Raw genomic sequence first — 16,279 nt, forward strand, 5'->3', positions numbered from 1 at the left:
GCGATTCAGTCTTCTGAATGACGCTAGCATTCAGCGTCTTCAAATAGTCAGGGCGGTGGGCGTGGCCTCAGAAAAGGGGCGTGGCCATAGGGATCGCCGGTAATGGCGGCAAATGCAGTTTGTTGATGTTCCCGCGGCAACGCTAGGATCCGCTGCGCGGGTTTTGTCAGGAGCGTGATTTGCAGGTAAGGCAAGTTTAAAAACAACACACACAAATTGTGACTCTCAAATATTAAAATGATCGCTAGTCAAGCTCCCGGCTTCCGCCTCAGGAGATTCAGTCTTCTTCTTCTATTTGACATATACATTTTAAATTGATCATCTAAACAAAGTTTTCTATCAAAGGTGAAGGTTCTGTATATCTGATTAATCTTTAAATCGGGTATTTCTATTAAGATTGGTGCATGATCAGATGTTGTTTTTGGAAATAATTGTACGTTAACACCGGTTAATAGCGATAGAGAAGCAAAAAAATAATCTAATCGGGCCATTTTTTTATGGGGAAACGAGTAGTAAGTATATCCTGGTACTGAAGAATTTAATCTACTCCAAGTATCAACTAAACCGTGATCTGTAATCAGATTGTAGAGAGCTTTAAACATACGGGGTTTACGCCCACTATAGTTTTCCAGACCTCGTATTAGCTCTGTGTTGTTCAAATTGATGTTCATATCACCACATACTATCAGTGGTGTTCCCCACGTTGCTAATTCAATATTCAAACTTTCCAAAACCTCTGCATCATCCATATTAGAACCATAAATTGAACATATGGTAAATTGAAAAGTGTTGATCTTTAACTCCGCAATAGCCCATCTCCCCCATTTGTCAGTTAAGCTGCGTACTGTTGTACAAAATCGTGGTTTCGATAATATCATCACACCCTGGGTCATAGAGGTTTGTTTTGAAGCACATATGAGAGTGTATCCTAAGTCTGCTAGTAAAAATCTATTACTCCAGGATAAATGTGTCTCCAGGAGACATAAAATATCTGGTTGTATATGACAAATTTTTGATGCAACCCTTTTCCTTTTATTCAGACTATTGAGACCTGACACGTTCAAAGAACAGATTTGAATACTGCGTGTCAATATAGTTTGTCATTTTCATTTCATAAGGCTTTATTCGGAACAAAAAAGGCAATGTCCATGAAAGCACATACAATTTCATAACAGTATTTCATTAAACAAAAAAAATCATGGTAGAAATTTACAAGAACAGAATAAATAATTAAAAAAAACATGCTTTTCCTTGCCTTGATTGCTTTAAGGAGGAATGTGGCAGTAAAAAAACAGACATCGGATGGTACATGTTAAAAAGCAACTTCATGGAATCATATACAGTGCTAACACCAAACTTAACAAATAAGCTATGCGAAAATTTCCATAAAGTTTACATAGCAGTAAAAAGTGCAGAGTGCTTTGTGGGGTAACGTTGTCACAAGGACACAGACCAGCCGGATGCTTATTATTTAGAGGAAAGGCCACCAAGTGGTGCACAATCCCGAACCTCAACCTGGTTAGAACAAACCGATGAGACGCTCTGGTCACTTGGCTTAAATACTTAAATATAGTTGGTAACCCACACTCTCATTAAATCTAGCATGAAACACACAGGTGGAAAGATTAACACTATTGCTTAGCCGCCTCTCTGACTTGTATGTCAGGAAAACATTCTTCATTACATTTTTAGGCAAATCGGAGGCAGCTAGTCTGTCCACTTTAATGTTAAAACCATAGATCTCATGGTAGCTATCAATAATGTATTTGATCCAAGGAATCTTTAAGTAATTGTCAACAGAGAGGCAATCGCCAATAATTACTCTATTTAGAGATGTCTCTTCTTTCATCCAGATCGCGCGCCGTAACATTAATGGTCTTAGGCCGATCAGATCGGACAGATGTTGAATACCGAGCTCTCGGTGAACCAGGTCGTTAGAAGCTAAAGTGGGCAGGCACAAGAGTTTCTTTAAAAAAAGATTTTCCTCTACTTGTAAGCTCCCAGCTGTAGCAAAACCCCAGGCCCCGGCACCATAGAGGGCAATGGAAAGACATCTCGCTTGATAGATCTTTAACATGTCTTTAGTCCGTTTGTCCCCTTATTTAGTGGCAAATTTAATAACCCCATGGGCACTTTTCGCCATCTTGGCTCGAACGTTAATGAGCTCACTGGTCCAGCTACAGTTCTTTGAGAAAATTATGCCAAGATAGCTAAAGTTGTCCACTTGTTGGACCTTATGTCCATCAATAAAATACAAATAGGGTTTCCCACGCCTTGTTCCACATTCCATGGTATAGGTTTTGGACTTGTTAATCACCAATTTTCTGTCCTTTATAAAAAGCGAAAACCTATCCATCAAACGTTGAAGACCTATAGGGGTCTTGGACAGTAACACGGCGTCGTCCGCGTAAAGTAGAACCGGGACGTCGAGATTATTAGCTTTTGGAGCATCTGCCACAATCGTTTTTAAAACGATATCAACTTTGTTAATGAAAAGGGTGAAAAGCAATGGGGCGAGAACGCATCCTTGCCTTATACCTCGTCCAATCTTGAACTTAAAAGTACACTCCCCACTTGGATCATATCATACACTAGTGCGCAGATTGACATAAAGTCGGGCCAAAAAATAGACAATACCCTCGGGTGCCCCCATTTCTAGCAATTTAGCCCAAAGGATGGCATGGTCCACCATGTCGAAGGCACTACTCAGATCTGCAAAGCAGAGATAAAGAGAGCCCGTCTTAGCCTGAGTGTACTTTCCTATCAGAAGTTCGAGATTTAGACATTGTTCTATAGTCCCTCGCCCCTTTCTAAAGCCGTATTGGCTATTTACAAGAATGCCATTTGATGAAGCCTATTCTTCCAACCTAATTAATAACACCCTGCTCATTATCTTCACAGAGTGAATCCCCTCTATCTCCTTTCTTGTAAATTGGTATTATGATAGATTCCTCCCAAGTTGGCGGAACACTCTTACACACAGAAGCGTTAAAAACGTTGGCTAACAGTGGGCCCCATAACTCAGGGACTAGTTTATACACGTCGATAGGGACCCCATCGGGGCCTTGAGCCTTCCCCCCGTTACTGGAGCTAATACTATCTATGACCTCAGTGATAGTAATATTCAACAGGACAATAGGCCAACAATCGACATAATCACCCAACGGTCTATCAGAGTCAAAGATTATTGAAAAGTGTGTCACCCATGTTTCCTGTCAACATTAGAGGTCAATTCAGGCACTATATCATCTTTAAGAAATGGACCGTTGATTGTTGCCCAAAATAAAGAGCAGTTAGAAGTTTCAGCAGCCTGTGTGAGTTTATCCCAGGCCTCTTTCTATAGCTCAATCTTCCTGTGCTTTACTGCCGCCTGGTAGGTGTGCCTATGCTGGGTGACCACACTTGTGACTCTTGGTTTAACTGCCAATGCCTCTTTTAACTCCTTTAACGCAATTGTGGAAGCATGGTCGAACCACCCCCTTCGATGGTCTGATTTGCCCTTGGCAGATTTAGTAAATTTGCTGTCAATAATAGAATTGATATTGATAAAATTAAGGACAGTAACAGCATTAACATCAACACTCTCAAGAATAGCAGTGATTTCTACTAAACAACTTTTAACAATTGAATTGGACGTAATTTCAGCTTTGTCCCCCTTCCATCTAATTCTAATTCCATTCGGTCTATGTGGTTCGATATTAACAATAACACCTGAACTAGGTACAAGTGTTTCTTTCCATAGGGAGGCCTCAATGATGATACAGTTATGATCGCTAAGTAAATTATCCACGACCTTAGGGGCCTTACACCAAGGAATAAGGTTGGAGGACATGCAAATAAAGTCAATTACAGTATTTGCGTTCCTACCCGTAAACGTGGGGATAGTATCACCTAAATCGTTCTTTGCATTGACCCAAATTTCCATATCATGGGATGCCAGGACTTTATTCAGAGACTCCCCATATTGATTGTGTGGGAAATGAAGCTCAACATCCCCAAAATGGTTCGTAATCCAACAGACCTTTTGATTGGAGAGGAGACAAATAGCAGTATTGAAATCCCCTGCCCAAATAAAATCAAAGACAACATTAGATCCCCTAGTTATGTCGTCCAGGGCACCCTCAAGAGCAGTTACCACCAGGTGCCTTGAGCTGTCGAAAATATTATTATAAAAATGAATTAATAAAATATTTCTACCATGCGCCTGATAAAGCCATAGAATCTGGGAATGAGCCCCAACCAGTACGTGTTTTTTCACAGTGATAGGAAGTTTGACAGAGATCAATACCAAGAGCCCTCCCTTGGCTCTACCAGAAGGAGAAGCCATAGCGGGTAAATGGTATGAGACAAAACCGTTATAGCTAGTTAGGCCTATACACCATGTTTCCTGGAAACATATTATATCAAAGGTATTGACAAACTCGGGCCAACCCAGGATATCATCCTTTGATGGTAAACCTGCGATATTCCAGCTAGCGATTAAACATGACGGTAATCCAGTGGCTTCATCGAACCTAATAGTGGTTAGGCTTATTATGTCAATACTGGGCAATTTGTTCATGGGAGGTGAAATTGCCCGCTGCTCTACCTCTACCAACATGCAATCACTGCGGTCGCCATTAGCGACCCCAAGGCTGGATGAGGTACTAAATTAGTCACTTTCACGTACATTAGCTACGTTTTCTGCTATTTCATCCCCCGCCCCGGCCCCAGGGAGAGGGGCTACTGCCCCAAGTAGAGAAAGGGACAGGTCAGATTCCAGTCAGTCATTAACGTCTAGACCACTCAAAAGTTGGAATCGGTTAGATGTGGCAACCTCGTAGCCAGTGGGCGTGTTAAAACCTCTACCTCTACCCCTTGTAAGATCATTGACGGGCTCGTGGCTTAAATGCTTATAGAAATATCCCAGTGGTCGGAGTGTAATTCCCTGATTGTGATAAGGTAGGGAAGTAGCTCTTAACAGTGCAGTGGTGGCGAGATGTGGGCTTCGAAAATTTACAATAATACAATCGCCACTAATATTCTTATGTGAACTGCCTATCCAGTTAGTTCTTCTTCTGGTAGTTAACACCTTGACTGCTAAGGCAATTCCCGCTGGGTGCTGACATTTTTGAAAACCCATTTATCATGACGAGTTCACCTTGTCATGAGCACAGCTCCAGTGTGCCTCATGACAAGGTGAGCTCGTCATGAGCATGGAACAGGTTAAGATCTGGTCTGATAATGCCACTGGGAAACCACACTCTCGATTAAGCCATGACACAGTTTTATTCTTCAATGATTCATGAGATTCTGGGTTAATTAGGTGCCTGGTTACTGTTTCTGGTGGGACGTTTGTTAGGACTGCCACATACGGTGCACAGTCTGGTGGTAGATCAGGCTGTGAATTAACAAAACGTTTAGTCTTCCCTTCAATTGGCCCTGGCTTTTTCTCTGGGGCTATTATAATTGCTGTATCTCTACGTACTGTTTGCGGGGGTTTAGTTGCTGATGCAACTGCTGCACAAGATACCTGAGAGCGTGCCTTAGATGTCTCATTGTTGACTCCTTGGCCCTTATCTACTACTTGGGTTCCAGTACTTAAATCCAAATAAGGTCCCAGAAGGCCTCCTAATCTAACCACTTCAACTGTGATTAAATCGAGTTTGTCCAATAGAGGTTTAACTATCTTGTCAATCTTACTATCTATAATACCAATCAGAAAATCTAGTTGCTCAGTATCTATTTTGACCGGGGTATTGTTAGGTATTGGGTCAGAATCACAGACAACATTATTAGGTGGCGAATCTACTCTTTATTTCTATTCCCCCCCGTTTTGATTGTATGTTCCTACTAATGTTTCTGCTTGATCTAAGTACTCTCTGTACTCTAGGCACCGGGGAGCATTGAACTGGAGAATCATGGGGAACGTCCGGTGTAGCCAGATTAATATCTAATTCGGTAGGTACCACCATAGGTAAAATTTCCAAATGGTCGTGATTACAACTAACATCCAATGGCGGGATAGACAGGGAAATAGATGGTATAGGCGAAGTAGGTTGTGAGGCTGTAGGGCTCCCCCTTCCCAACGACAATCGACGATCTTTGTTAATTTTATCAACCACCTTAACAAGATAATTATCCAGTGTGGCTGAACCGGGAGGGTTTTTAACAGTTTTTACTTTAGACATGATTATTATCTAGGTCCTCAAACGACCGATTCACAATTGACACAACTTGATTCCAGAACTACGCTACTAGTGGGCTTACTACAACTCTTTCCCTCGAACCTTAAAAACAGTTGTGAATACAAACAATAAATTAAAATCTCACATGTACGTTTTCAGAAGACTCTGCAACCACGTCCAAACAAGCAATGTCCACGTAACAACAACCAAAGTCAGCGGCCCTGCCCTGCCCCGTTCTGTCCCAGACTGTCCGCCCTTTGTCCGGGCTTCGTCGGGCTCCGTCCCGTGATTGCGTCCCGCGTTGCGTGAGCAGATTGATGTTATAAGGGCCGGTGTGTGTGGGTGGACCTCCGCACAGGTGGAGTCTCGCACGGACTCCTGGTTCCTGGAGTCCCGTGCGGCATGCTTGCTTTGCCCCCACAGATGCAGCTGACCCAGGCACAGCCTCAGAACCCTCGACGTTGCTCCCCTCCTTGGGAGACTGCAGTTCAGCTAGAAGTCGGCTCGAACAGCGAAGCGGGACCCGCGGCAGCGGGTCCGGCAAGAAGTTAAGTAGGGGCCGGTGTGTGTGGGCGGACCTCCGCACAGGTGGAGTCTCGCACGGACTCCTGGTTCCTGGAGTCCCGTGCGGCTTGCTTGCTTTGCCCCCACAGATGCAGCTGACCCAGGCACAGCCTCAGAGCCCTCGACGTTGCGCCCCTCCTTGGGAGACCGCAGTTCAGCTAGCAGTCGGCTCGAACAGCGAAGCGGGTTTGTCATAACAATCAAAAAGAGAGTGTGCATGTTACACATCCTCTCCAACTTCCTTAAACAGTTCAACATTGTATTACAAATATTTTTTTGTGTTGTGTCTTGTACCAACCGTGGTTTTTACCCCTTTTATTCCCCAACAAACTACCCACACCTTCCAAACCCCACCACCCTTGCCCCCCTTCCCCCTCCACAAATTCCCCCCCCTTACCGAGGCGTTAGGACTCATGGTCCTGTGGATGTAAAGCTTCCCGTGGCCCCTGCCATCTCCCACAGGAATACATTTATACATATTGAATTCAAACTTACTAAAAAAAAAAAAGAGAAAGCCATACTTATAATCCAATAAGCCTACATGGCCTACATACAGTACATAGCCTACAAAGCATGTAAGAATTCCTTTGCTGCAGCTGTATTAGTAAAAAAGCGAGTATAACTAATATTTCTCGAGATTTTCTCACGTGTTTCTCTCACGTGTAACTTGTGCACGTTTATTATAATTTCACTTATAAGTTTAACAGTTTTCCCTACTGTATCACGTCTTCAAAGATGACAATTTAAGGGTTAAAAATAATCGTCCCATCACCCAATAGCTAAAAAATCCACGTGAAATCTGGATTTATATTTAAAAGCAGTCGACCCATTCTCTGAAACGGCAGAATAAATTAACAGTCAGGTTGAAAGTGAAAGTGCAGTTCTCGTCCTGGAATTTTTAAAAAGGCGGGGGGGAGGGGGGAGTTTCTACTGACTGCTGAGAAGCTTTCTGCATGCAAGCGTGTGCAGAGCACTGACAGTTTCAAACAGCCAGGTCATATTTAAAGAAGAGCCCCGATCAGAGCCTCTTCACGGCCAGTTCGACTCGAACCCCTCGGTTCCATGGCCACATCGACGCAGGAGGTTCAGGCTGGGCTGAATTTGTCCAGGGAAGGGACGACATTGCAGGTACGTTCCGTTTAAAATCTGTTTTCAGGAAGTGTAAATCACTCTCAGAAAGTTTTTGTTTTTATTTCTTTATCATGTAGAAGGTCCACAAAGTTGTTCAGTGTTAAGTTGCTTATGTGTGACATCTCCATACTTTCAGTGTGCTTGTGACTGACATTCAACTGACAAATCTGTTTTACTTAGTGAAACTGATGAGTAAAATGAAACAATGAAGTGTATGTAGAGTCACAAATATCCCCTTTTTGAGCAACAAGAAGCTCGAGGAAGGCAAATAATAGGCTGCATAATCTCTGATTGCCTTTGACAATGCTGGTATTTCATATCACCTCTTTGTTGTGTTTGGGTATTGCATCCTGTATTCATGTCTGATACATGTCAAATGTTGATTATAATAAGAATAATAACTGATTAATGCAGGGCAAATCAAATCCCTGCCAAAAAAACAAAGTGGAACGTCAAGGAATAAGGACCCAAGGAGACAGTGGTATTGCTGGCCTGAGAGAAATATGGTATGTTTCATATATAGATTATTTGCCATTTTAGTAAGGCAAGACCAGCACTCCGCATACTACCGACAGGGGTTGTAAGAGTAATCATGACAAGAGGCTGAACAGAGATCGAAATACATATTAGTCTGTCGATTACAAATGTGAGGGACTAATTATGATAATTGGAGGTAAGTTAGTTCTATATTTAAGGAGCCATACATTATTTATGCTTGTGAGTTTCTTTTTATTATGAGAGTAACCTTTTAGTGTTAACATTTTGGAGCCTGTGATTTAGGCAATTGTCACATCAGCTCAGGGATAAGCTTTGCCCCTGTTACTGGTTCAGCTGCTAAAATTAAAAAAATGTTGGTACTGGTAATATGCACACAGCCAGGATCGCTCTGAGTTTTTTTTTCAAATCAAATATCTATGAATGCTGAGACCTTTGTAGGCGATGATTACATTGATCTTCGTTTGGAGTTATCATGTGGACACACCGCTGCCCCAAGTTCCTTATTCCAGTGGTGCTGTACTTGCTTAGAGCTGGTAAGAAGGGAGAGGCGCATAGTGTTGTTATTTCAGTTTTATCCAGTCATTTATGTTATTAACTACCTGTGTCACTGGTATTAGTATTAAAATTTAAAAACTTATTACTTAAGATTAATAACCATTTCAATGATTACCAATGAGCAGGTAAGCCCAATGTTTTGTCTAAGTCTCGCAGACAACGGAAAAAGAATCATGATGTCAATGTTTTTTCATTTTATTGGAATAACACACAAATCTGTAGGATATCATTTTCCTGTTGAAAAGATTGGGCTCTAGGAAATTTCCCTCTGTTCAACTCTATAAAGGTAATTGATAATTGCATGGTCATGCTATAAAGCTCTCCAGACCTGTGTTCATGAGCCACAGATGGGAATAGGTGCAAGCCGGAGGACTTATCTTTTACTTCAAGTAGGAGTCTGCACACAAAAGTAATCCACCATTGTCCAAACACATCCGGCTGTCCCAATAAAATTGCTGAGAAAAATGTATTGGCGAGTCGTAAATCTACCGGCATCGGATGCCACTGTTACGTTATTTACCAATGAGACCATAAAACAGCTTTGGTTATGCTATCTCCATTTGACTATGTTAACCATGAGCAAAAGATGGGATTTCCCACCTTGTCGTGAAATCATCCTCCCCAAGGTGCAGGGGGTCCAAATCTAGTCAGGGGAAGAAGAAATCCGTTAAACACCCCAGAAGGTGTATAATCTTAGGAAGGCTTGTTGAAAAATCCATAGAAGATTCTAACCTCCATGGCACAAAAAGATCCATGGTGCAAGAGGCCCATATTTCATTATTTATTTATTTCATTTATTTATAAATTTTTATATAGTGCAAACAAGATCCCAAAGGATATCAGAGCGCTTTACAAAAGGATGGAAGGAAGGTAATAAATGCAGTAACATGCATCATGTACGAGTAGAAACAAGAATAACCATATAATTGCACTACGAATGGGTCAAAGGAGAGTAATAAAATAAACAGGTAAATATCGGACTACAGGGGGGAAATATTATGCGGTAAAGAAGAGCAATATCCAATGTTGGTCAAGTGGTTGTAGGGGCAATGACTTTGAGCAGGTGAGCCTAGCCACATTAAGGTAGGAATTTGTTCATTAGGAATCTTTTGACTTCCAGTTTGAAGTCAGTCATTGAGGCGATTCTGCGGACCCTCGGTGGCAGAGATTTCCAAATCTTTGGAGTGGCGCCGGAGAAGGCTTGGTGGCAAGTTCTCTTTTTGTTAAAGATTTGCGGTTTTAGGAGGAAAGTGTTAGCGCTTCTTGAAGCTCTACCACCACAGGATAATTCAAGCTTTTGCGCTAGATACCTTGGGGTTTTGAAGTGAAGGGCTTTGTGCGCCAGAACCGCAATTTTTCAACTGGATTTGAGCTTCGTAGGGCAACCATTTGAGAGATTTTAGGAATGGGGATATATACACATTTTGTTTGGTACCTGTAACCAGTCTAGCCGCAGCATTCAGTGATGCCCTTAGAGGAGCCAAGGTGTGTTTGGGGAGGCCACAGAGCATTGCGCTGCCATAGTCTAATCTCAGTAAGACAAGCGCTTGGACCACATGCTTGAAATCAAGTTGCGGAAGGAATGGTTTGATATTTAACAAAAAGCACAAAGAGACAACATAAGTGTTTAGGATGCACAAATGCAAAACAAGAGAATCAATCAAGACTCTTCAGTGATGTTATATCTGATTCTTTAATATTTGATTTTTCTTAATTTATTTTTATTTTGAGGGTTTTATATAGTGCGAACAAGACCCTTGCGAGTATCAGAGCGCTTTACAAGTCAAATGTAGAAAACAAAATGTAGCAAACAAAGATATAGGTGAAACAGCTATACATAGCTTATACATGTATACATAAGCTATCGCGAAAAACAAAATGACAACTATGGAGCACAAAGACATAGATAGTTATAATATACAGTAAAGCTAGCTAAAAGGACATAGTTTAAAAAAAATGTTAAACTTTATTTTTCCAGTTTTCAAATTACATCTCTCATTGGATTGCGCTCAAACATTGTCACAGTGAATCAGCACATCGTCATAATAAGCCCCCCCTTCCATGGTCAGAATACATCATATTATTCAATAAACATACAGTGGTAATGCACATCATAAATCCTAGAATAATCATCACGTGGAACATAGTAGTACGTTCGAGGTATTGACAAGCCGATTAGCATGCAATGTCCAATGCACTTAATCTACATGTCTTTGTACAACAGGAGTTTTATATGGTAGCTGAAGGCTCGGCATCTGGCTCTGTATCACTATGCAGTATAAGATACTCCTTAAGGGGCCCCAGATATCCTTGGGTCTGGAGGCTAATGGTAGTAACTCAGCATATGTAGTATTTTGCTCCTGGCAATAGAGTAGGTCAGCCATCCATTCCTTACATTTTGGGGCTCGCCCCCTGCCCCATCTACAGGCTACTCTCCGTTTAGCTAGTAGCAACGATAAAGCTACGAGCCTCCTGTGTGAAGCAGGTATCTGTGCCGTATGCCCCAGTAAGGTGAGTAGCGGGTCCCTCTCTAAAGCGCGGCCTGTCATGCTGTCTAGCGCCGTTAATACTTGCTCCCAGTAAGCCCGTATGAAGTTGAAGGAATCCTGCCCCCTGTTGCCTGCATCGGTTGCACCTATCTATATCAGCCATCTTAAACCTGAATTTCTTTACCAGCTAAAAGGACATAGTTCACGTGAATTTAGCCATGAGGATTGCTTTCACTTCTTTTTTGAAGGAGGCAAAGGACGGGTTTGTTCTTGTTTCAGTGGGCAAAGCGTTCCAGATCCTAGGAGCCATACCAGAGAATGAACGGATATAGGTTTTTTTCTTGGCAAATCGTTGTGGTTTAAGAAGAAGAGTCTTGGCACTCCTGGAGGCTCTGCTGCCCGCAGAGAGCTCCAGTTTATGAGCTAGGTAGTGTGAGGAATTGTGGTGTAGGGACTTGTGCGTCATACAAGCGATTTTAAGATGCATTCTAGCTTCAAATGGTAGCAAGTTGAGGGCTCTCAGGTCAGGGGATATGTGAGAGTTTCTCTTTGAACCCGTCTCGCAGCTCCCCCCGGAACCCAAAGACTTTGGATAGTGGCTCGTAGTGGGGCTGTTGATGACCTTGGGAGGCCGCATAAGGTTACCACCCCATATTCCACTCTAGGTATTTCTAGGGCTTGAACTGCTTGTTTGAAATCGAGGGCTGGCAGAAAGGGTTTCAGTTTTCGCAGGGTCTTCATGTGGAAGTTTGCTCCTTTTGTGGAAGCGCTGAAATGCTTCTGCATCTTTAAGTTGCAGTCAAGCGTTATCCCTAGCGATTTTGCTGAGTCGACGATGAGAGGTTGTCCTTTGAGCGCTGTTAAGTGCTTCAGCCAATCCAGGATAGTGGGAGTTTTGTTAGGGGGAGCGATTAAGAGGAATTCCGTTTTGAGGAAGTTTAGTTTCAAATGGTTTTTGGTCAGCCATGTTTGGGTTTTTTGTAGTGTGGAGTCGAGTGATTTGATGTCATCAAGTGAGTGGATCTTGATGTAGATTTGGGTGCCGTCTGCATACATATGGAAGTGAATCTTGGCGAGGCTGAGAAGATCGGATACTCGAACCACACACGTCGTAAGGCGGTGAGATAATGCAGCCAAACTGCAGCCAATGCATTTCGCCCTGAATAGGGCTTCCTCAGGGCTGCAAGCATAACGTAAGTACAGTCATATAATCAATTGGTTACAGGATATACAACCGTCATAGACATTAACATAAAGGATTTTTTTGAAACATGCCATGATTCTCATTGTTACCAAAAGTGAAATTCCTTTCTCCATGTAGTATTTTTTAACAGTGATTTTTGAGTATGCCATTTAGTACTGTAACATACTCCAACATAGATGTAATACTCAAAATTGTCTATAAGTGACAAGAGCCGGAAAGAAAAAAGAGAGAGTACACAAACACCCAGTGAAGTCTAGAAAGAATTCAAGGGAAATGCCCTTACCAGGATTCAGAGAAAGAAACTGAACAACTAATTGGGCAAATTGTATAAGATCTAATGTTAACATCTCTGAGATGGATACTCTTGTAATTAACCTTTCAGCTCGTACACTGAATGATACAGAATTGTCTTTGTTGAATAAAGGGCTGGGCTTTTGTGCAACAAACAAGGGTGTGTTTTCTGAACTACATGCTGATTTATTTAAGTTCTTTAAGTTCTAACCCCCAGAATTCAAGGGAAAAGCCCAACAAGGAAGCCAGTGTCATACAAGAACCTCAATTCAAACCATCTAATAAAGATAAAAAATGAATACACACAAATTAGGTGTTAATAAAAAAGATTAAAAAAGATGGACACAGACATGCATACGGATGTTGTACACCCACTAGTGTCCACCAATTACATCAGAAACCAAAACTTGGATTAATCCTCACCAGTAGTCAAAGTACTCCAATCTAGAAGGTTATCGGGAATGTACTCAGAATGTTACAACGTCCAAAATTGCTACAAGAAAAAATCACACCTAATGTCAGTGATATGGCCTAAGTCCATACAGTAACTTCGCGATCAATTCTTATCCTTGAGGAACCATCACTATACATTCGCTTCAAATTAATTAAGTTTCGTTCCACAAATCAAATGAATCCCAGCCACACGCTTTGGTTTGGACCTACATTTCCGTAAAATCCCCAATTGCTACAATAAAATCCAACCAATATCACTATTATGGCCTAAATCAGTAGAGAGACTCAACTGGCAAACATTTATTAGCGAAACTGGCACCAACTATCATTATCTCAAAATGATGAAGTTGAATTTCAGGATACGCGGTCAAATCCAGTTCATGGTCTTTATATTCAAACAGACTGTCAAGTGCTCACTATGATAGGTGAGGCATCTATGGCTGTAAAAAAGTAAGTGTAACGTAACGCTATAAAAATTTCACTGATTGTCAACTGTTACCATAACCTGCATATCAAAATGGTCAAAAAAATCACACCATTACACCAATATGCCCACATTACACCATCTCTAATATTTCAAGACATAACCCCAACCGTTTGGGACAGACCATCATACCATAACAATATTCCTAATCAATTTATAATTTTCTTTACTTAGTCTGCCCACGTACTCAGCTATGTCCATTTTGTAAGAACACCCACTGCGTTTCAACGCGAAACCCCATTTGCCGTAAAAACCGCCACAGCATCGATATTATTAGAATGTACGCGGTTCAGGGCTTCGTAAGGAATAGTGAAACATACAATAAAGTAAAATAAAATAAAATGAAAATAACCTGCCGTACTACAGCACTCTCATGTCCATTTCTAGTTAGCCAGCATGCTCATATAAGCCAGCACCGGTACAACATGGCCTCACCTGAGCTTAATTCTTCACCCCATCATTCAGCATACTAGTGCAATTATCGTGTGTGCTCCCGCTGCCAACAACAATATGTATTTCGGGCATTCACTTACTTTTTCCATTTCGATAGAAGTCACTTCATAGACATTTCTCGGAAGACGCAGTATTTTTTAACCCGCCGCTGAACTGAAAGACTTAAGTAAAAACGTCACAAATCACATGGCTCTCTAAGCCAACCATGTGGTTCTTCATAACTACGTAATCAGGTCATGTACATGACCCTGATGATATTCCCACTCTGCAAGCTTCATTGTTCGAATTCAATAACAGATGGCAATTTGTGACATCACGCAACTTTATTGCATTTTCCCGTGACCAACATCACAAGTCCTAGTGTCCTCTAGTGCATCACATGTAAAGATAGGAGTTATCAAAACATAATGCCAAGCCCGCCTCAACTGAAACTCCTTAAAATACTAATTTAAAATAAAAGAATACATTTTGTCAATTCAAACGGTTTATTTATTACTCGTGATTGATTTCACGCACAGTTCAGTGTCAGCTGATACTAATTCCACATTCCACCATACTATATCATATACACTACTCATATCACCGTCTCTACCGTTACTATGCCCGTTCATTAACCAATGGAGCCTCTCCATCTTACGGGACATCCAAGAACATCTCAAGTTAGCTCGTGCACAACAGTATTCTGTACACAGTATTCATTTTGGGTGTAGTCATCCGATAGCCTATACTCCCTTGCTGCCAGAGACACATGCCCAGATACTCTATTTAGCAGGTTCTAGGTCATTTTATCCCAAAGTTTGCACAAACTTACTAACATGGTCATATCACTATATAAAGCCCCGTGTATTTAAAATTGACGGATAGTAGGAGACAAAGAAAAAAGTATCACCACCACTGTGTGAGTACTAAAAGGAATATTCCAAAGTATTAAAAAAATCTGGTTGTAGTTATACCAATAAATACTTCACTTCCACAGTATTCGTGATATCAAAATCAGATTATGATTACACATTACAACATATGTGACAATATACTTAATACTGCTACTTAATTAACTCTTTTCACTACAACACCACATTCGGTGTATATATTAAAAAACAAGATTAGGTCCTGATTTGCTTTTGATCATCTCTTGATAGACATAATAGTTTAGAAGCAGAACATATGTGCAACGCATAATGAAGGAGGTAACAGGGGAAATACCTCCTAACACATTTTCCAAATCATGAATGTAACAGACAGGTTTGGGAATGTTGCTTAATCTAACAGAAGGTTAAGCAGATCATCTTCAATAACAAATAGACTCCAGTGAACATACACAAATACATGGTTTTTATCAGTACAAGGTACTCATTACAGCAGATAATGCATTTCATTGTCCGAGTTTAGCCCAGATGTCACTGCCCTTAATTTACATATCCAAAGTGCCTCCAGCTGTCTCAGGCGTAACTCTCTGTCCCCCCCCTCCTATCGGGAGGGACATAATCAATCGCATGAAACTTGAAGTTGACTTTTGGGATGCCAGAGTTACTGATATGGGCCCCAAGGGCATTAGTACTGTCATTCCTTGAACAGGCGCTTCGATGTTCTTGGTTACGCACATGTAATTGCCTCACTGTGCTGCCAACATATATTTGTGAACAGTTGCACACAATTACATAAATCACATATATGGATTGACAATTCATAAATTGTTTCACCTCATATGTGTATCTGCTATTGTATGCAAAGCACAAGGTTTTGTTCATGCCCATGTGGCACACTGTAACCTTTAGGTACAAGAATCGACAGAGCCAAGGCTGGGTTCAGGGCAAGGGGTTTAATTGTTATATAAGCGTTCAACAAGTCTCTACAGGCAAACACATGAAACAGGGGAGACAGCAGTTCCTCCCGTCTACTCCGTTCTTCGGTGCTCTTTCTCTCCTCCCCGGGGTTGATGTCCGTTGTCCAGCTCACCCACAAGCTCAAAAAGAAAGAAACGTGGCTGTTA

At 41.5% G+C, this 16,279-nt stretch overlaps 1 protein-coding gene across 2 annotated transcripts in view; it reads left to right on the forward strand.

Moving 5' to 3' along the window:
* Positions 1-16,279, forward strand: part of LOC144791495 (uncharacterized) — a 343,115-nt gene that overhangs the window by 175,865 nt on the left and 150,971 nt on the right. The window contains exon 1 of one of the 2 annotated variants that reach the window (XM_078666191.1): positions 7,656-7,859. The exons of the other annotated variant lie outside the window; for it this stretch is intronic. Coding sequence (XP_078522317.1) covers positions 7,794-7,859 — 66 coding nt within the window. The 5' untranslated portion in view covers positions 7,656-7,793. Of the gene's footprint in view, positions 1-7,655; positions 7,860-16,279 lie in introns of those variants that run through there. 2 annotated transcript variants of the gene reach the window in all.

The sequence above is a fragment of the Lissotriton helveticus genome, chromosome 11 (genome assembly GCF_964261635.1).
Source record: "Lissotriton helveticus chromosome 11, aLisHel1.1, whole genome shotgun sequence".
NCBI lineage: Eukaryota > Metazoa > Chordata > Amphibia > Caudata > Salamandridae > Lissotriton > Lissotriton helveticus.